At 41.8% G+C, this 23227-nt stretch overlaps 1 protein-coding gene across 1 annotated transcript in view; it reads left to right on the top strand.

Moving 5' to 3' along the window:
• LOC141144685 (ATP-binding cassette sub-family A member 13-like) overlaps positions 1-23227 on the top strand; it is a 178730-nt gene that overhangs the window by 55350 nt on the left and 100153 nt on the right. Inside the window, exons 2-3 of the mRNA XM_073630620.1 lie at positions 7205-7517; positions 12281-12395. Of these exons, the coding sequence (XP_073486721.1) occupies positions 7205-7517; positions 12281-12395 (428 nt within the window). The remainder of the gene's footprint in view (positions 1-7204; positions 7518-12280; positions 12396-23227) is intronic.

Here is a 23227-nt window from a genome sequence, read left to right as displayed (position 1 = left end):
TAAAATTGCGCACAAACGTGCAGTGGCAACAAAATAAATACATTTTTAAAAGCCTTTAAAAGCCTTTACAGGTTACCACTTTATATTTACAGAGGAGGTCTACTGCAAAAATTACTGCTCTCAATCTGACCTTTGCGGCGATACCTCACATGCATGGTGCAATTGCTGTTTACATTTGACGACAGACCGCCGCTTGCGTTCGCCTTAGCGCGAGAGCAGGGGGCGACAGGGGTGCTTTTTTTTTTTTTTCTTTATTATTTTTTTTGCTTTTTTATCTTATTTTTAAACTGTTCCTTTCATTTTTTTTTTTTTTTTAATCATTTTTATTGTTATCTCGGGGAATGTAAATATCCCCTATGATAGCAATAAGTAGTGACAGGTACTCTTTTTTGAAAAAATTGGGGTCTATTAGACCCTAGATCTCTCCTCTGCCCTCAAAGCATCTGATGACACCAAGATCGGTGTGATAAAATGCTTCCCCAATTTCCCAATGGCGCTATTTACATCCGGCGAAATCTAAGTCATAAAATGCTCGTAGCTTCCGGTTTCTTAGGCCATAGAGATGTTTGGAGCCACTCTGGTCTCTGATCAGCTCTATGGTCAGCTGGCTGAATCACCAGCTGCATTCTCAGGTTCCCTGTTGAGACAGGAGAGCCAGAGAAAAACACGGAAGACGGTGTGGGGGGGGGGGCTTTCCCTCCCACGGCTTGTAAAAGCAGTCTAGAGGCTAATTAGCCACTAGGATTGCTTTTACATGAAAGCCGACCGCTGGCTGAAAAGAATGATACCAAGATGATACCTAAACCTGCAGGCATCATTCTGGTATAACCATTCAAAGTCGTGAATGGCGTACCTGAAGACAAAAAAATGGTTAACAATAAAGCACAGTAAACGATAAAGTATAAAAAATTGCATACCTGAAAAGCAAACATGATAAAACATAATAACAATAAAACATTGCAGAATAGAATACAGTAAAAAAGAGCAGAACAAGAGAGAGAGAATAGAGAGAGAGAGAACAATAAAACGACAACTATTTTTTTTTATTTTATATATTTTTTTTTTTTTTTACACTTTTTTTGTAACTAACTTTTATAACGGTAACCGGTTCCAGGTTCGGGTCTCTCAAAATGCGATGGCATCTTGGGAGACCCTGTGAAAGTGTGCCTAGTCTGTGCAATGCTGTACCCTACACTAATACTCAACTAGTGAATGGTAGCGTTCAAAACATTCACCAATGCAAAGACCAGGATTGTCAGGACAGGAGGGACAATAATAGAGGGTGTCACGCCTATATTCGCGCTTGCTGCAGACATGACATCTTTTTTGGGGGTTCGTTGGGTAGGGGTCCTCGGGAGGACATAAAGAAAATGCCTCTCATGCAGCCGACTGCATTTGGTTGGGGATGTGAATGGGGGAAGTACGGGCGCTGCAGAAGCGGTGGGTTCCCAATTAGGATTGGCGAATGCAGCAGGAAGGGCACTATGGGCACGACGGGCCTGTGTTTGTCTTCTTGGTGGCAGCGGGACACTACTTGTGCTTGCCACCTCACCAGCTTGAACTGCACTTATGGGACTCGCCACGTCACCAAGTGTTACTGCAGTGCTGGTTTGACTACGACCGGGGTGTACTAGGCCGCTGGCGCTTGCCAGTTCAATAAAAAGCTACCAAAAAAACTGTTAGCGATCGCAGGGATCAGGCCTGACTCTGCGAATGCTGCAGTTATGCGTTAAGTGTTTTGTAAGTGACAGTGATCGATCGATACTGCACTTGGGTGGGCTGGGCTGGGCCGGACGGAGGGGCAAAATGCAGGTGCTAGCAGGTATCTGGGCTGATCCCGCCAACACTGCGTTTTTGGGAACCCTAAACTGCTGGGGACGCCAGTATAGATCTGATCGGATCAGATATTGATCCGTTCAGATACTATACCACTAAGGGAGGTGTACGGTGCGTGCGTGGGTGTTAGCGGTACTGGCGCTAATCTGACGCTGCCTGGGGCTGGTGCTTGCCAGTTCACCAAAATACTACCAAAAAAACTGTTAGCGATCGCAGGGATCAGGCCTGACTCTGCGAATGCTGCAGTTATGCATTTAGTGTTTTGTAAGTGTCAGTGATCGATCGATACTGCACTTGGGTGGGCTGGGCTGGGCCGGGCGGAGGGGCAAAACGCAGGTGCTAGCAGGTATCTGGGCTGATCCCGCTAACACTGCGTTTTTGGGAACCCTAAACTGCTGGGGACGCCAGTATAGATCTGATCGGATCAGATATTGATCCGTTCAGATACTATACCACTAAGGGAGGTGTACGCTGCGTGCGTGGGTGTTAGCGGTACTGGCGCTAATCTGACGCTGCTTGGGGCTGGTGCTTGCCAGTTCACCAAAATACTACCAAAAAAACTGTTAGCGATCGCAGGGATCAGGCCTGACTCTGCGAACGCTGCAGTTATGCGTTTAGTGTTTTGTAAGTGACAGTGATCGATCGATACTGCACTTGGGCTGGGCCGGGCGGAGGGGCAAAACGCAGGTGCTAGCAGGTATCTGGGCTGATCCCGCTAACACTGTGTTTTTGGGAACCCTAAACTGCTGGGGACGCTAGTATAGATCTGATCGGATCAGATATTGATCCGATCAGATACTATACCACTAAGGGAGGCGTATGCTGCGTGCGTGGGTGTTAGCGGTACTGGCGCTAATCTGACGCTGCCTGGGGCGACGCATATCACCGCCGGGCGATCAGGGGGCTAAACCTTTATTTGGTAATAAACGGCGGGTGCCCTGACACTATAAAAAATAAACAAACTAACCAGCGTCACCCGTAACAGTTATACGGTGATCAGTGGTGAAAGGGTTAACTAGGGGGCAATCAAGGGGTTAAAACATTTATTCGGTAGTATATGGGGGTCCCTGTCGCTATAAAATGCTGACGGCGAACCTAAATATTTAGGTCCCTAACTAGCGTCACCAGCGACACTAATACAGCGATCAGAAAAATGATCGCTTAGCGACACTGGTGACAGGGGGTGATCAAGGGGTTAAAACTTTATTAGGGGGGGTTAGGGGGGGTATCCTAGACCTACAGGGGGGTAATACTAACTGTCCCAACACTGTAACTGTCACAAACTGACACCAATGCAGTAATCAGAAAAAAAAAAAAAAAAAAAACTGCTGGTGTCAGTTTGTGACGGGGGGAGGGGGTGATTGGGGGGGGATCGGGGGGCGATCGGGGGGGGATTGGGGTGTTTTGTGTGCCTGGCATGTTCTACTGTGTGTGTGTAGTGTTGTGCACTCACATACCTGTCTTCTCTCCTCGGGCCGGAACGGAAATTACCGAGCCGAGGAGAGATGACATCATTTCCTTTGCTGCTGTTTAGCATACAGCAGCAAAGGAATGATGTGATTGGCCGGCGGCGATCGCGAGGGGGGGGCCACGAACGGATGGCCTCCCCCTCACCTCTGATCGCCGCTGGACAAAAGACGACCGCCTCGGGCACCGGGGGGGGTCCGATCGGCCTGTCCGTGCCACCTTGCCGACGTAAATCGGCGTGAGGCGGTCGTCAAGTGGTTAAACATCATTTGTTAATACTACACTCAGGTGGCGCTTCCTTCTCTACCCCTCTCTCATCCATCACAGAGCCAGCTCTCTGAGGACAGCAGCCGCCTAGCCTACCAGCCTACTTTAACCATTACATTACCGGTTACCACTTAACCCTTGAACTTCCAGCCTGTTCCCTATGGACTAAGTTGCTCAGCCCTTTATATCTCCTGTTATATATGGACTTGTGTGTTTGCGCTTACAGATACCAATACTCTGATTGTCATAAAAAGTGTTTGGGGACCTGGGTCCTGCCCCAGGGGACATGTATCAATGCAAAAAAAAGTTTTAAAAACCACTGTTTTTTCGGGAGCAGTGATTTTAATAATGCTTAAATTGAAACAATAAAAGTGTAATATTCCTTTAAATTTCGTACCTGGGGGGGTGTCTATAGTATGCCTGAAAAGTGGCGCATGTTTCCCGTGTTTAGAACAGTGTGACAGCAATATGACATTTCTAATGGAAAAAAAGTCATTTAAAACTACTCGCGGTTATAATGAATTGTCGGTCCGGCAATACACATAACAGTTCATTGATAAAAAACGGCATGGGATTCCCCCACAGGGGAACCCTGAACCAAAATAAAAAAAAAACAATGCGTGGGGGTCCCCCCCAAATTCCATACCAGGCCGTTCAGGTCTGGTATGGATTTGGAGGGGAACCCTGCGCCAAAACCCAGCGGAGGAAGATAGAGGAAGAAGCGGGGGAAGAACAAGATGGAGGAAGAAGAAGAACACCGAAGGAAGACCAGAAGAAGTTGGAAGAAGAAGCGGGCAAAGAAGAAGACATTAATAAAGGAATTGTCAAAAAACGTCTATTGTCTTTTTTTAAAATTTTTGACATTTTTTGTGTGAAATGGTAGCGAAGCGAGGCCGTGCCCGAAGCGTGGCGAGCGGCCCTGTTACAGGCGCCGTGTACAGCTGACTCACAGGTATTCAGCTTTGGTTATTTTCGGCGGTTCATACTGCGCAAGCGCTGCGCCTGCGCTGTACAGGAGAGTCCTTATCTGCCGGGGGGAACTTTCTCGGCAGAACACCGGCACTAGCGCTAGCACTTTTAAATTACTTTTTTTTTCCTTTAGAAATGTCATTTTGCTGTCAGACTGTTCTAAACACAGGAAACATGCGCCACTTTACAGGCATACTATAGACACCCCCCAGGTACGAAATTTAAAGGAATATTACACTTTTATTGTTTCACTTTAAGCATTATTAAAATCACTGCTCCTGAAAAAAATGTCCATTTTTAAATGGACATGTCCCCAGGGGACATGTATTTTTTGCATATATACATGTCCCCTGGGGCAGGACCCAGGTCCCCAAACACTTTTTAAGACAATAATATGCAGATAAGCCTTTAAAATGAGCACCTTTGATTTTTCATGTTCGTGTCCCATAGACTTTAAAGGTGTTCAAACAAATTTTTTGCCTGTTCGCATGTTCTGGTGCGAACCGAACGTGGGGGTGTTCGGCCCATCCCTACTATGGGGGATGTTTCAGGAGGAAGAGCAGGGGAAGGGGGGTAGTAAATATGCAATTTACCTGCCCTTTCCTTTTCTAAATGAACACATTTGCTTACTATGTCCATTCATAACTGAAGCATAGTAAACTGCGTTTACTATACTTCAGTTTGTGAATGAACAGGAAGCTGCTCAGCAAAGAGTACTTACCATTCATTCACTGCCCCATGCAGATGTGTGTTTGAGTTTTGGGGTAATGTAATAGGCTGCGCACATCTATGATTACTAGAGGTTACTAATCCTAATTGTCACTTCAAAGTGACTTGGCCATATCTCGCCCAGATGCATTGGATGTTTGCTTGCCTTTAGATCGCTTTCACTTTTGACTGGATTGGGTAAAATTCTAATGTCTGTGTTGCAGCCCAAGGTGTTCCCTAGCCAGAGCCTTTAAAATGTCCCAGAAGTCTCTTAGGGCTTGTAGATTCCCCTTCCAGGTATCAATGTCACAGAGGGTCTCCGAAATATAAAAGACTCACCATAGTGTAAAGAATCCTAAAACTTTGTTAAAGGTATAATATATTGCACTTATGATATGGAGAACATGTAATTGCATTGGAAGGAGTTGTTATTTGAAACTACCCATCCTTCCAGGATCCTAGAAGCATGGTAATGTCAGCACGTTGTTTCACCCTATGCGTTTTGTCATAAGAGGACTTTGTCTGGGGCAACGACTTATAACAAACCACGTAGGGCAGAGCGATATGCTGACATCCCTGTCCTTCTCGGATCCCGGAAGGAAGGGTAGTTGCAAATAGCCGGCTGGCTTTCGTCTGTTTTCCAATGCAATTACATGCTCTCCATGTCGTAAGTGCAATATTTTATACCTTTAATAATGTTTTAAGGATTTTTTACCATATTTATATTTTTGAGACCATCTGTGACATCGATTTAGGGGATTCTACAAGCCCTAAGAGACTTCTGGGACGTTTTAAAGGCCGGCCCCTGACTGGGTTTAGAGCCACGAGTGTCACTGACCTTCTGTGATAGAAAGTCCGTGCAATCAGGTAAGCGACTATTTTGCCTATGATGGTGGCGATTGACACTGGATCATATTTTTAAAGGTGGGGGCTGGTGTGGATGTTATCACTGAACCCTTCATACCACTTTTGGGACTGTATTTTTTCTACTGCTGTCTGACTGAATACTTCTTAGTGCAACTCTTTGTATGGATTTTCTATTTTGGGACTGTGCTATATCTCACAGTAGATTTTTTTTATGTTTTTGTTAATAGTGCAGTTTTCTATGTTTTTTTTGTTCATGGTATATCCTAGTAACTGCTTTTCAGGTTTGCTGTTGCTAAGGGTCAGGATAGGGATACGAGTGGAATTTAAATGTATGAAAACTGGCATTAATGTAAATCGCTTTCCAACTTTGCTACCTTGCTACTAAATGCACTTATTTCAACCAAAGAAATAAAGACAACTTTTCTTTTTGTATTTAACAATTACCCCTTGTATTTATTGTGCCCAAAAAGAGGACTTTATATAAATATTGTAATTTATCCTCATGTCTATACCAGTTCAATATGCATAATATTTATAATATTTTCATTTGTTCTAGATTTATGTTCAAGGCTAAAAGTTTAGGAGCATTTATTCAGTATTTTTTCTGAAAAAAAAAAATACTTAGCCAACCAAACCCAATTGTTGGATCATTTTCATACTATGACAGATCTCTTTGTGCCTCAAAGTGGAACGAAGAAGTGCGCAAATTGCGCAAATTCCAGCAAAAAGTTAACTTGCACTTTACACTTATTTGATAACTATGCCCAATAGAAATTATGTTATGACTGTACAGATGATTAGCACCTTTAGCTCCTTGGTTTACATTTGTCTAAGGATGCTTGATGGTATATGTCCTTCAATTGCACGTTTTCTATCCTATAAGCACTTGTAGGTTATAAGTAAGATAGCAGCATAAAAGAAAAAGTCTAAAAATAATAAAAAATATTCCCTTACATACTCTAAGAATAGGAGCCATTTAAACAGTGAATAACTATACCATAAGTCCCTGCTGCTACCCTTTTGCCCTCAAGAGGTCTCTTAAAAATCTTGTATCTCATACTTTGTGTAACCTAATTGTTTTGTTCTTTAGGTGTTATATTTAATTTATCTTCTTCAAATAAAATGGCTCAGAAACATCGCTCAAGTGGTAGACTACCACCTCATGTGAAGTATACAATTCGAACAAATGCATTTTACAGTATGAAAACAGATATACTAAAAAATCCAGTTTGGAGATCTCATCCCCGACAGCTTCCAGGAAGTGGTATAACATACAACCATGTATTTGCTCCAATTCAAGACATGATCGACAGAGCTATAATTTCTGTGCATACAGGAATGCACATATTTGAGCCAGAAGTTCAGGTGCAAGCAATGCCTTATCCATGTCACACCAGAGACCTGTGAGTTTTTAAGGATAAGTATATATATATATATATATATATATATATATATATTTTTTTTTTTTACTTGGACATTTACAGGGTTTACAGATTTATTGATGTTTTACATCTATTTTAAATTATCTGCATGAAATCTTAATTTAACAAACATTTGATACAAATTGTATGCATGTTCCTTAGTTTTCAAAGAATGTTAGTATATCCAGTCAGAATATCCAGGGGTACCTTCAATCTAATTGTGTCACAGATCTGCAGATTTCCTGCAGATCTGTCTCCTCTGTTCCCAAAGTTTAGCAGGTATGCTGGTACATGTAGTTGCATAGTTACCTGTTATTCCACAAGATTTGTGTTCAGGATGGGTTAACCACCTGTTGTTGATTCAGTTAGCTACACACTCAGACCAGCTCAACCATGTTTCTTTTCATTTAAGCTGGGCTACTTCCTCAGGGTTTGCCCTGGTGACTTTTCTTAGTGCCATGTCCCCTAGTGATTTCCAAAACTATTCCTAATGTACTCCCAGTGCTTCTCTGTGTCCCTGGATTTCTCAGAAGATTGTTAGTGTAGCCCCAGTGTTTCCCTGTGTCCCTGGCTTCCTGAGATGACTCCTTGTGACCCCAATATTTCTAGTGACCCTTTGGCCAGATTTCTCTTATTCTTGGTGTCTCCCAGCATTTCTCAGTGTGATCTATGTGCCCTCAGTGTCTTCCAACCTGTTTCCTGTGACTCTCAATGTGTTCCTGCTTGCTATCTGTATCCTTGCACCTGGTGTGCCCTTTGTGTATTCCAGTGTTATTGTGCCTTGGTTTCTGTGTGCACCTTTGTCAGCTTTCTGTCTTCCAGCTTCTCTCTGGTCTCCAGTGTATTCCTGTCTGCTGCACATTTGCAGCACCCATGTCTCCCAGTGTATTTATTGTCTGTTCCCTGCTTGGTGTACCTGTACACTTCTACCTGCTCCTGGTGATTCCTGTATGCCCCTTGTTGCATCATTAGATACTCCTGGTTGTCTTGCGTGTCTCCGTGCACCTTTTCCCAATGTCTGTGTGTTTCCTTGCACACCTTCCAGCTTTAGCTGTACTTCCTACTGTCTTGTGATTTCTTCACCTCAGCATTGCAAGGGATTCTTATTTGTTATTGGCCCTTAGGTCCCAGTAGCTACCTGCTTGGGTAAGACCAAGAACCACAATCTGGGGATTATCTGAATCACAACCCATCTTCACCTTCAGGAGCTCTGGAGAAGACCAGGTGGTTCCTTAAGCTCTGTTTCTTGACCCTCCTCAGGCAATACCAATAGGTTTTCCTTCCTGACTAGGGATGAGCCGAAACCCCCCCGGTTCGGTTGGCAGCAGAACATGCGAACAGGCAAAAAATTTGTGCGAACACCATTAAAGTCTATGGGACACGAACCTGAAAAATCAAAAGTGCTCATTTTAAAGGCTTATATGCAAGGTATTGCCATAAAAAGTGTTTGGGGACCTGGGTCCTGCCCCAGGGGACAATGCAAAAAAAGTTTTAAAAACTACAATTTTTTCAGGAGCAGTGATTTTATTAATGCTTAAAGTGAAACAATAAAAATTAAAAATTCCTTTAATATTGTGACTGGGGGTCTCCTTAGTCTGCCTGTAAAGTAGCGCATCTTTCCCATGTTCATAACAGTACCACAGCAAAATGATATTTCTAAAGGAAAAAATGTCGTTTAAAGCTGCTTGTGGCTGTCATATATTGTCGGATCCCGGCAATATGCATAAAAATCATTGAAAAAAAATGGCGTGAGTTCCCCCTAGTTCATTACCAGGCCCTTTAGGTCTGGTATGTATATTAAGGGGAACCCCACGCCAAAATTTTTAAAAAAATGGCGTGGCCCCCCCAAATCTGGCCCTTCAGGTCTGGTATGGATTTTAAGGGGAACCCCATGCCAAAATAAAAAAAAATGCATGGGGGTCCCTCCCAAAATCTATACCAGACCCTTATCCAAGCAGACAACCTGGCAGGCCGCAGGAAAAGGGTGGGGATGAGAGTGCACCACTCTCCTAAACCATACCAGGTCTAATGCCCTCAACATGGGGAGGGTGCTTTGGGGTCCCCCCCAAAACATGTTGTCCCCATGCTGATGTAGACAGGGGCCTCTTCACCACATCCCTTGCCTGGTGGTTGTGGGGGTCTGCGGACAGGGGGCTTAGCAGAATCTGGAAGCCCCCTTTAACAAGGGGGCCCCTAGATCCCGCCCCCCCTATGTGAATGGGTATTGGGTACATTGTACCCCTTCACATTCACCCCAAAAAGTATTAAAAATGACAGTTTTTGACAATTCCTTTATTAAAAAAAAGTGTCCCGCGATGTAAATCAATCTTCAATCACAGCGCTGACGATCTGAGAAACGTCCTCTGTGTACTATGTTTGAAGATGGATTTACATCACGGGACACTTTTTTTTTTAATAAAGGACTTTTCCAAAACTGTCACTTTTACTTTTTTGACACTTTTTTTGGTGAATGAGTAGGGGTACAATGTACCCGATACTCATTCACATGGGGTGGCTGGGATCTGGGGGTCCCCTTGTTAAAGGGTGCTTCCAAATTCTGATAAGCCCCCCCACCTATAGACCCCCACAACCGTTGTATAGACCCCCACAACCGTTGTGGGGAAGAAGCCCTTGTCCCAGCACCCGCCGATCGGCTCTGAGTCTCACAAAACACTGTTCTATGAGTGTAAATAGCACAGAGCTATGTTCAGTGACAGGGGATCTAGTTGGTTTTTCATTCCCTGCTAAGTCCCCAGTAAAAGCAGCACACAGTACACACATGGGCACATATTTATCCCCTTGATCACCCTAGATGTTAACCCCTTCCTGCCCAGTGTCATAGCATATTATTAGCACTGATCACTGTAAAAATATCACCGGTGATGACAGTGGCAGTTAGTTCCCACAAAGTGTTAGTTATGGGGCGTACACACGGTCGGACTTTTCGGCTACAAAAGTCTGACAGATGCTGACGGACCAAATCCGGTGGACATTCCGCTCGTGTGTGGGCTTCCCCGGACTTTCAGCGGACTTTTCCAGTCGCAAATCTGACGGACTTTAGATTTGGAACTTGCTTCAAATCTTTACGTCGTAACTCTGCCGGACCCAGAAATCCGCTCGTCTGTATGCTAGTCCGATGGACAAAAACCCACGCTAGGGCAGCTATTGGCTACTGGCTATCAACTTCCTTATTTTAGTCTGGTGTACATCATCACATACGAATCCGTCGGACTTTTGTGTGATCGTATGTAGGCAAGTCCGTTCATTAGAAAGTCCGCCGCAAGTCCGCCAAAAGTCAGTCGAAAGTTTGTGGGACGGGCTGTCGGACTTTTGTAGCTGAAAAGTCTGACCGTCTGTACGCCTCATTAGTGTCAGATTGCACGCCGTCCCGCTATAATTCGCTGATCACCGCCATTACTAGTATAAAATAAATAAAATCCAGTATATACTAGTTTGTAGATGCTAAAACTTTCATGCAAACCAATCAATATACAGTTATTGTGATTTTTTTTACCAAAGACATGTAGCAGAATACATTTTGGCCAACATTTATTAAGAGATTTGCTTTTTAATGTTTTTTTTATAGGATATGTTTTATAGCAGAAAGTAAAAAAATATTGTTTGTCTTTTTTTCAATAATAGCACAAAAAATAAAAAACCCAGTGGTGATCAAATACCATAAAAAGAAAGCTCTATTTGTGGTAAAAAATATGAAACAAACTTCATTTGTGTACACTGTTGCATGACCATGCAATTTTCAGTTAATAAGCTAACGCAGTGCCAAAAAGAAAAAAGTTGGCCTGGTCATGAAAGGGGGGGGTAAATCGTCCGGCAGTCAAGTGGTTAAAAGTTATCTCTCACACTGTCAGGTTGAGGCTAGCAGCAGTAAGGGACTAGGAACCCAAGCTCCGTAAACATGTAAACAAACTCTGGTCCTTTTGGACCCTTTGTCCAATTTGCTGACCAGAATAACTGACTTAACTAAGCTAATTGGTTATCTGAATCAAAAATAGGATTGTTTTGGGCCACCTTGATATACTCTTCTAGTGGGACAGTCATAAGTTTGGTTTTCATATTACCCATTGCAGATGTCGCAAGGCACACTTCATAGTTGATGCATCTTAGACTAGAATTGCTAATTGCCTAAGAACATTTGATTTTGCCCCCATTCACACAGAATGAATGTATATGCAGTTTCACGGGAAAAAAAAGCACTGCAAATGTTTAATAATTGCACTCTGTGTGTCTTTTTCAGTAATAGTTTAGTAGCTATCTTTTAAATCCATTAAATATTAAACAAATGATAGACATGCATATTATTTGACAGATAACTTAGTACATATTTGATTACAAAATCTTGTTTCCATTGTGATATTAAGTAACAGATTATGCAAATGTACTGTGACACAAATACTTTCTATTGGACTAATGCAGTTTTATTTTCAAAGGATCTGTTACTTTTAGAAATATGTTATTTCTATGATATGGAAAATGAAGCTAAATTGCCGCAAAGCCCATCATTCAAACCTCGAAATAAAACATGATGTTGTTAATGTACCATAAAAACTAGACCGAGTTCACGCTTTCCTAATTTAAATTCAAGCTTGACACCAATCTACTCTATATAATCATTTCTCTCTATGTTATGATTTTTGTTTAATCTAAATAAGAGACCACTGTGGCAACTGTCAAACTTTTGCAACTATTGTTCTAAGATTATTATTATTTTTTTTTTTTTTATGTAGCTTCCTCAACCACATTGGCTTTTTCTTCCCATTAATAATGATGCTCACATGGGTCATTAGTATTGCTAGCATGGTCCGAAAATTGGTTTATGAAAAGGAAATTCGTCTTGAAGAGGTAATGAAATTTTTTGAATTGACAGAAAAAGCAAAATACATATTCAAGTTTAATCCTAAAACTGCTGTATGAAAAAAAAAAAAAAACTGTTTTTTTATTTGTTTTAGCATTTCAATTAGAGTCTGCATACCCAAATAAAAAGGAAGTTTATTATTTTTCTGTCATACAATGCTTATGTGTGAATAATTACAAAGATCTACAAAAACAGCAGATGGAATAATGCCCCGTACACACGGTCGGACTTTGTTCGGACATTCCGACAACAAAATCCTAGGATTTTTTCCGACGGATGTTGGCTCAAACTTGTCTTGCATACACACGGTCACACAAAGTTGTCGGAAAATCCGATCGTTCTAAACGCGGTGACGTAAAACACGTACGTCGGGACTATAAACGGGGCAGTGGCCAATAGCTTTCATCTCTTTATTTATTCTGAGCATGCGTGGCACTTTGTCCGTCGGATTTGTGTACACACGATCGGAATTTCCGACAACGGATTTTGTTGTCGGAAAATTTTATATCCTGCTCTCAAACTTTGTGTGTCGGAAAATCCAATGGAAAATGTGTGATGGAGCCTACACATGGTCAGAATTTCCGACAACAAGGTCCTATCACACATTTTCCGTCGGAAAATCCGACCGTGTGTACGGGGCATTAGAGTTAAAAAATGCATGCGTGTTTTTCTTTTTTTTTTATTTAAGTCTTTTATATCTGCCTATATTTGCACTATAACCCTTTCATGGCCAGAATTTTTTGAAACTTTGGCGCTCAGACAAAGTTTAGCAGCATCAGTTAACTTCACTTTACCTCTATGACTAATTTTTCTGATTGGCAGTGAGTTTGAGAACTATAAACACATACGGTTGCTCATTCCAAGTTCTCTCCTGCTAAGTTAATGATTTCCCAGAAAACAGTATTTTACATTTTGACTTATTTTAGTGAAAAATTATAAAAAAAAGCTTAAAATAACTTAATGCATAGACATACTGTATATTGCAAATCGTGTGTTACTGTATATTCAAAATTGTGTGTTATAGATATTAATTTTCCAACATTCTATTATAACTAAATATTTGCCCTCTATTTTCCATGCGTTTTGTGGTCCTTTTGCTTCTTCAGGACAGTGTTCATGGTATACAATAAAATATAATTGTTGGTAATCAGATCCATATAAAAAAAAATAGGTTCCATAAATATATAAATATAATACAGGGACATGGCCAGGGTGAAGGCTGAGATGGCCGCTTAAGCCTTGAGCTCCGACCAAAGAAGCGGAAATCTTCAGCTGCTGGGATCTGAGTGAGCCTAATCATGGAGAAAAGCTCCGGAAGTGGCTCCACACCCCACTCGCATTCCCTGTGAGATGTGAGATCCCAGCTCACAATTCAGTCACCAAATACCAGAGATATTCTGCATGGCTGCTTCCTCGGCTAAATTGCACGCCTCCACATACGCGGCTCACACACAGAGCCAGACACAGGCTGAGCCAGCACAGAGCTCCCCTGCACCGAATGCTAGACATGTGTAATTCGTTTAGTTCCAATTTCGTTTTTTAACGAATTTAGACAAATTCGTTAATTCGGAAATATCAGAATTTCCGAATTTTTACGAATATTTGGAAATTCTAAATTTGAGAATTCGGAAATTCAGAAATTCTAAATTTCAGAAATTTGAAATTCGGAAATCCAAAAAGAAGAATAAAAATCCGAAAATTAAAAAGAGCAAAAATAAAAATGAAAATCTGAAAATTCAAAAACCCGAAAACTTGGAAATCTGAAATAATAACAAAGAAATAACTTAATTACTATTACCTCCCATGCTCACCTCCAGGACTTTTCCAAAGCCTCTCCAATCCTATGGAATGCCCTACCCCAATCTGTCAGCTTATCTCCTACTTTATTAGCTTTTAGATGATCCCTGAAAACCCTTCTCTTCAGAGAAGCCTACCCTGCCCACACCTAACAACTGTATTTTAATTTTCTCCATCAGCTCTTTCCCCCCCCCCAGTTATTGCCTTTTGTTTCCACTTGACCCTCCCTTCTAGATTGTAAGCTCTAACGAGCAGGGCCTTCTGATCCCTCCTGTATTGTAAGTGTACTGTCTGCCCTTATGTTGTAAAGCGCTGCGCAAACTGTTGGCACTATATAAATCCTGTAGATTAATAATAATAACTAACGATTAAATTCTAGGTATTGGAATTTCCTTTCAAATGTGGCTGTTAGTGAACGTAATGAATACGAATTTATCCAAAATTATGAATTATCCGAAATAACAAATGCAGTATCTAAACAAATGAAACGTAACAAATTAATAATAAATAACAATAATCATAATAATAAAAATGTATTAATAATAAATAATAATATTTAGTTTTGTTCCATTTGTTTAGATGCGGCATTCTTTATTTCGGATACTTAGTAACTTCAAACAACTTCGTATTCATTTTGTTCATTAACAGCCAAATTTGAAAGGAAATTCCAATACCTAGAATTTAATAGATATTATTAGTTAGTTACCATATTTTCCGCACCATAAGACGCACTTTTTTCCCCCAGAAATATTGGGGGAAATGTCTCTGCGTCTTATGGCGCCAATATACTACAGGCACCGCCCCTGCCACTGCTGGCACCTCCCCCAATGGCACCACCCTCCCGCCGCCAACGGCAACATTCCCCACCGCCGGAAGAGAGACAGGAGAGAGGGGGACAGACATCCATACCCCCGTGGGCGCCAGGCAATCTCCCGGCTGGGCCTGACACTGTTCCTGAGACAGAAGACAGAGCATTCGGCCGCTCGGGCTGCTCTGTCAGGCATATGAGATAACATCAGGTCAGTCTGCATTTATGGCAATGGTCACTCTGCATGTCACTCTGCATTTATGGCAATGGTCAGTCTGCGTTTATGGCACTGGTCAGTCTGCGTTTATGGCACTGGTCAGTCTGCGTTTATGGCACTGGTCAGTCTGCATTTCATGGGCACTGGAAAATATTTTAGTACACCATTTGGTTCAGAATATTTTTTTTTTTGTTTTCCTCCTCTAAAACCTAGGTGCGTCTTATGGTCAGGTGTGTCTTCTGGAGCGAAAAATACGGTATTATTTCGAATTTTTGGATTTTCGTTCTTTGTAATTTTTGGATTTTCCCTCCTTATTTTCATATTTACGAATTTTCGAATTTCCAAAATGTCGAATTCCGAAATTTTCGAATTTCCGAATCTTCAAATTTACAAATTTATGAATTATTTACAAATTTCGAATCTTTGAATTTAAGAATTTACGAATTTTTGAAAAAAAAAACAACAAAATGAATGAAACATAAATGAACAAATTTTTTCGGCAGTGCACATGTCTACTGAATGCAGCTGCACACCTCTCCCCCAGCCTCAGTGATCTGCATAATGTAGCTGCTGACATTAATGACACGTTGTCAGACATGATATACAGGCCATTGCAGACAGAGTCCACGAGGTGGAGAAGATTACAACCCACCAGGAGACCCATATACACAACCTGTATACTGTGACAGACGTCCATACACTCCAGCTGTGGGAACTCCATAGACACCTAGAAGTTCTGGACAACCGCAGACACAGGCACAACTTAAGAGTCCGAGGCCTGCCAGAAGTGATTGAGCTTTTGCCCACTATTGCATCCAATTTCAATGCGTTACTGGACACACCTCCTACTACCACAATATAAATGGAACGTCTACACCATGCTCTCTGACCCAGAGGTAGAGAGAGAGAGACCACCAAGACATGTGGTATGTTATTTAAACAGCTTCCGCATGAAAGAAGAGATTCTTAGAAAGGCCCAAAACCAAATTCAGATAACCTTCAACAGTGCAGACATAAACATTTATCAAGACCTATCCAACATCACCTTACAGCATCTGGAAACTCCTGCTGGATGTATTATGGGCCTGTAACATCCACTACAGATGGAAATTTCTGTTCTGTCTCTCTGCAACTGTGCTAGGTCAGACGGCCATGTTACGGGTCCCGGAGGACCTACAGCATTTCTGCAAAACCTTTGATAACCTACTGGTCCAGGTACCTGAATAGTACAGTAAATTTGGTCCACCTTCCATCATGAGATCACCCCCTCATAATGAACAGATGGATGTTCAACACCAAAGGTACAGCAATTCTCTTCACATCCTCGCTCACCTCCACCAGATGCCCACAGTCTCTTATCGGTCACAGCCCAACAAATTCTCCAGTTCATCAGAGACCTCAACAAGAAGAATGAGGGCACCCCACCTACAGGATCTATGTTAACAGATAAGTCACACAAATGACACTTTGCACAGTTTCAGTTATGTTATCGATCAGGCTCTGGCCTGTCGTGCTTGATGTTCTTTTTCTCATCCGTGATTCTTACACCCCTCTGATCCCCTGGATGATCGTAAAAAATGTTTTTTATTGTTATCTGCATTATTTCTAAATTGTCAACTATGAGCTAACCACTCATCGAACCGTAGCTATGATCTTCATGTTGCTACACAGAAGGAGATCAAATCAGAGCCACAACAGTCTAAGCCCCATACTTTTTGCTGAACTAGAACATCACATTGGTGCTTAGGACTTACAAACCCCTGCAAAATCTGCAGAATGCATATTTTTATGGTCTTCACTCCCAAACCATCCCCTCCTTCATATACTAACCAGGATTTTACAGGTACAAGGGGATAACCTCCCAACCGTTACTTTTCTCTTCTCTTGATCCACCATCACAATAATAAGATTATCTGCACTCAGTCACTTTTTCCTTCCACAGGCCAACAACCATTAGCTTTACTTACCTTAAGTGCTCGGATCTCACTCAAAATGCCTTAATCCCCTTTATACGGCCTACAGCTGATACATTGGTTAACTTCTGACCTCACCTCCCAACAGTAGCCACTCTTTCCCATGTACTCATAACATACAGCAACCACCACTGCACATCTCCGGAATTCCCTTCACAACAAACGGGACAGGTTAGCTGGCTCTTGCCTGCCTCCAGAACAATACCCTCCTGCTACTTTCCTCTCTCTCAACCGACCCCCTACCCAACACCTTTGCTCTTCTATCCTAACTTTCCCCTCATTGGGAGGCCTCCTTCCCTCTCTGCTCCCCCTCTTTTGCTCCCTACCCCTTTACTCTCCCCTCTCTTTCCCTTTTTATCTAAGACATATCCTCCTCTCACAACATCCTAAGCACTGGACTACCAAGTCCCTATTTCTTTGCATTTTAAGCCTAACTACAAACCTATTCAGTAATCACTAAGCAGACTCTCAAGCACTGTGCACAAAACACTCAAACTAGTATCAATTTGCATGGCCTAAATGCTCCCAAAATAAGATTGCATCTGAAATGTTAATATGCAAGCTAAAGCCAGGCATTGTATTCAAAAAACACACTTTCGCTCCGATTGTATACCTAAAATGACAAACCACTACTATACTTTGGTACTCCACAAACAATCTAGCCAAAACCAAAGGGGTCTCCATCCCCATCTCTAAGCATACTCCCATAACAAATAACAGCCTCTCTGGCAGATAAAGAAGGCAGATACTCCTTCTTAAAGGACACAATATATAACAGACCAATCACTCAAATATTTACTGTCCATACACATAAAAGGTATCATTTATCAATTCAGTAGTGAATCACTTGGCCCATTTAGGGTTTCCCCTGGAAGAACAAGGTTAGGATTTAGGGATTGGAATAGGGACCACCCCAAAGGCCAAAGGTCAGCAGGTGTGTCCCCCAGAGGTCAAAGGTCAAGAGGTGTGACTGACCCACCCCCACCAAAGTGTTCTGCCTACCCCAACTAAGTCGGGGCATGAACAAGTCGGGGCATCAGCAAGTCGGGGTAAGCGCTTTGTGTTGGGGGCAGGGATTTCAATATCACGCTCCACCCTATTTTGGACACGTACTCTGGTATTTCTTCCCTGCCCTATAAGGCCATACGGCGCATAAAACTTTACCTACAAGACCTCTTAGTACATGACACCTGGCGTACTCTCAACCCCAACTCCCGGGACTACACCTACTTTTCTTCACCCCACAATCGATACTCCAGAATCGACTATTTCTTCCTATCTCAAATTTACCTGTCTTTGCTCTCAGGAGCCTCAAAAGAACCTATGCTCATATCAGTCAACAATCCCATTACAATGAGCCTAACCTTTCGACGCAAAGACGCAAGGTTAGGCTCTTTCAGACGCAAAGATGCAAAACCCTGATCTAATATCTGGCGATTAGATGCCTCAATACTAACAGATAAGGACATAACAACTAAAATCTTTTCCAGCCTTCACACTAATTTCCAGGAAAAAAAAAAAACAGACCCAGAGGTATCCTCATTTACAACCTCATCACTCTAACAGCCCACCGCCGGAAACAAAGACAGACCTACATTAACGCACTAACAGACCAAGTCCAAAAACTAGAGACAGTGCATAAACGCACGCATGCAGAACAGACTCTCCAAGACCTCCTAAAAGTCAGAACAACTTTGTTAGAAGAGCTTAACAAGATATCGAAACGCAACTACATCCTAACCAAAAAAATATTTTATTATCAGGGAAACAAATGTGGAAAGCTTCTTGCGAGAGTTTTACATAATAGACGCACTGTAACCATAGTTCACAACATTAAGTCACCCAACGGCAAACTATTAGCGACCACCAAAGACATAGCATCGCTGTTCGTAAAATATTACACATACCTGTATAATTTATGCCCAGACCCCTCTTCCCAAGCAAACTCGACTCATAAAACACCTTATCAAAGACTTATTTGCCCAATATAGCCCCAAACCTATCTCCAACTCTGACTCCAAGAAACTGGACCTCTCAATCACCATGGAAGAGCTGAAACTATCCATCAAACAGTTAAAGACAGGAAAGAGTCCAAGCCTATCAATGGCCTACTATAAAACTTTTGCTGGAGAACTATCTATTCCGTTTTTAGCAGCCTTCAACTCCCTAGCCACTCATCCACACAGCCTTCAAAACACATTGGAAATGCACGTTTCAGTAATTCCTAAAGAGGATAAGGGCCACTTTAGTCACTAATTATAGGCCTATATTTCTCCTAAATGTGGACTGATTCATACCTGGCAGGGGAGCAAGAGACAACACCTTTAAGGCTCTCAATTTAGACCACTTGTTAACATCTTCTAAACAAGGCTTTTTATTACTAGATGCAGAGAAGGCTTTTGACAGAGTGGCCTGGGACTATATGCAAGCAGTGTTGGTATACCAAACAACATGCTTTATCCTAGCCCTCTATTATCATCCCACTGAGGGGGTTAGGGTTAACGACCACCTCTTGGAAACCTTCACCATATCAAACGGCACCAGATAAGGATGCCCACTCTCACCACTTCTCTACATCCTCACAGTAGAGCCCTTACTTCGATGCATTAGAGCTAACAACGACATCAAGGGAATTGATGTCTTGGCGCAAACAAATAAAAAAGTGGCCTTTGGCGATGCCATATTACTATTCCTATCTGAACCCCACACTACTATCCCCAGCCTAATAAGCGTGTTTGCACACTACAAAACGTTATCCAACCTACAACTCAACTTCTCCAAATCACATTAAACGTTTCCCTACCAAAAGAAATTATTGCAGAATGTAAATTTCACTTCACATTTGTCTGGCAATCACAATTCATCACATACAGTCAGGTCCATAAATATTGGGACATCGCCACAATTCTAATCTTTTTGGCTCTATACACCACCTCAATGGATTTGAAATGAAATGAACAAGATGTGCTTTAACTGCAAACTTTGAGCTTTAATTTGAGGGTATTTACATCCAAATCGGGTAAACGGTGTAGGAATTACAACAGTTTGTATATGTGCCTCCCACTTTTTAAGGGACCAAAAGTAATGGGACAGATTAACAATAATCCATCAAACTTTCACTTTTTAACCACTTGACCACTGGGCACTTAAACCCCCTTCCTAACCAGACCAATTTTCAGCTTTCGGTGCTCTCACACTTTGAATGACAATTACTCAGTCATACAACACTTTACCCATATGAAATTTTTGTCCTTTTTTTCACACAAATAGAGCTTTTTTTTGGTGGTATTTAGTCACTGTTGGGTTTTTTATTTTTTGCGCTATAAAAGAAAAAAGACTGAAAATTTGGTAAAAAAATGAATTTTTCTTTGTTTCTGTTATAAAATTTAGCAAATTAGTAATTTTTCTTTGGAAATTTTGGCCAAAATTTATACTGCTACATATCTTTGGTAAAAATAAGTACAATTTGGTGTATATTATTTGGTCTTTGTGAATGTTAGAGAGTCCAAAAGCTATGGTGCGAATGTCTGAAAATTGATCACACCTGAAGTACTGACGGCCTATCAAATTTCTTGAGACCCTAACATGCCAGAAAAGTACAAATACCCCCCAAATGACCCCTATTTGGAAATAAGACATTCCAAGGTATTTGAAAAGATGCATGGTGAGTTTTTTTAAATTGTCATCTTTTCCCACAATTCTTTGCAAAATCAAGATTTTTTTTTTTCTTTTTTTTTTTTTCACAAAATTGTCATATTAGAAGGTTATTTCTCACACACAGCATATGCATACCACAAATTACACCCCAAAACACATTCTGCTATTACTCCCGAGTATGGCGATACCACATGTGTGAGACTTTTACACAGCGTGGCCACATACAGAGGCCCAACATGCAGGGGAGCACCTTCAGGCGTTCTGGAGTACCCAGGCCAATTCTGACATTTCTCTCCTACATGTAAAAATCATCATTTATTTGCTAGAAAATTACATAGAACCCCAAAACATTATATATATTTTTTTAGAAAAGACCCTAGAGAATACAATGGCGGTTGTTGCAACTTTTTATCTCACACGGTATTTGCGCAGCAATTTTTCGAACGTGTTTTTTGGGGAAAAAAAACAGTTTTGTGCTTTAAAAAAAAACAAAACAGTAAAGTTAGCCCAATGTTTTTGCATAATGTGAAAGATGAAGTTACGCCGAGTAAATAGATACCTAACATGTCACCCTTCAAAATTGCACACGCTCGTGGAATGGTGCCAAACGTCGCTACTTAAAAATCTCCATAGGTGACGCTTTAAAATTTTTTACTGGTTACATGTTTTGAGTTACAGAGGAGGTCTAGGGCCAAAATTATTGCTCTCGCTCCAACGTTCGCAGTGATACCTCATATGTGTGGTTTGAACACCGTTTTCATATGTGGGCGGGACTTACGTAAGTGTTCGCTTCTGCATGTGAGCACACGGACAGGGGCACTTTAAATTTTTTTTTTTTTTTTTTATTGTTTATTTTACTTTATTTATTTTAGTTTGACACTTTTTTCCCCCCCAAAAATTTTTTGATCACTTTTATTTCTATTACAAGGAATGTAAACATCCTTGTAATAGGAATATGGCATGACAGGTCCTCTTTACAGTGAGATATGGGGTCAATAAGACCACACATCTCACCTCTAGGCTGGGAAGCCTGAAAAAAAACAAAAAAAAAACGATCTTGGCTTCGATCTAGCGGTGAGTCGGTAGAAGCACCGGAGGGTGGCGGGAAGGGGGGGGCGTCCCCTCTCGCCTCCCATAAGAACGATCAAGCAGTGGAACAGCTGCTATGATCATTCTTATGGTGTAGGAAATCGCCGGCTGAAAAAGCTGATATCTGAATGATGCCTGTAGCTGCAACCATCATTCAGATATCCCCGCTCAAAGTCAAGGACGTCATATGACTGTGGGCGGGAACTGGTTAAAAATTGCAGAGTATTGCAGAGTATTGCAGGGTATATTGCAGGGTAGTGCCGGGTATATTGCAGAGTAGTGCCGGGTATATTGCAGAGTAGTGCGGGGTATTATGCAGAGTATTGCAGGGTATTATGCAGGCTATTATGCAGAGTATTGCAGGCTATTATGCAGAGTATTGCAGGCTATTATGCAGAGTATTGCAGGGTATTATGCAGAGTATTATGCAGAGTATTATGCAGAGTATTATGCAGAGTATTGCAGGGTGTTATGCAGAGTATTGCAGGGTATTATGCAGAGTATTATGCAGAGTATTGCAGGGTATTATGCAGAGTATTATGCAGAGTATTGCAGGGTATTATGCAGAGTATTATGCAGAGTATTGCAGGGTATTATGCAGGGTATTATGCAGAGTATTATGCAGAGTATTATGCAGAGTATTATGCAGAGTATTGCAGGGTATTATGCAGAGTATTGCAGAGTATTATGCAGAGTATTGCAGAGTATTATGCAGAGTATTGTAGGGTATTATGCAGAGTATTATGCAGAGTATTATGCAGAGTATTATGCAGAGTATTGCAGGGTATTATGCAGAGTATTGCAGGGTGTTATGCAGAGTATTGCAGGGTATTATGCAGAGTATTATGCAGAGTATTGCAGGGTATTATGCAGAGTATTATGCAGAGTATTATGCAGAGTATTGCAGGCTATTATGCAGAGTATTATGCAGAGTATTGCAGGGTATTATGCAGAGTATTGCAGGCTATTATGCAGAGTATTATGCAGAGTATTGCAGGGATGGCTGAGCATGGAGGGATGGATGGATGTGACAGCAATTGTCACTGAGCACCGCTGTGGGCACTACACATGCAGCCCACAGCGGTGCTGCCATCCGATCCCTCCCCCTCTCCTCTCACACTGTACCGATCGGTACACAGAGGGGAGGGAGGAACCGGCGTCATGACATGACGCCGGTCTGTTGACATGTGATCGCTCCGTCATTTGACGGAGCGATCACATGGTAAACGGCCGCGATTAGCGGCCGTTTACCGTTTACCGTGATGCGCCGGGTCCTAT

This window comes from Aquarana catesbeiana, linkage group LG05 (assembly GCF_042186555.1).
Source record: "Aquarana catesbeiana isolate 2022-GZ linkage group LG05, ASM4218655v1, whole genome shotgun sequence".
In the NCBI taxonomy this organism is placed as follows: Eukaryota; Metazoa; Chordata; class Amphibia; order Anura; family Ranidae; genus Aquarana; species Aquarana catesbeiana.
This window is presented reverse-complemented; position numbering and strand designations above follow the sequence as displayed.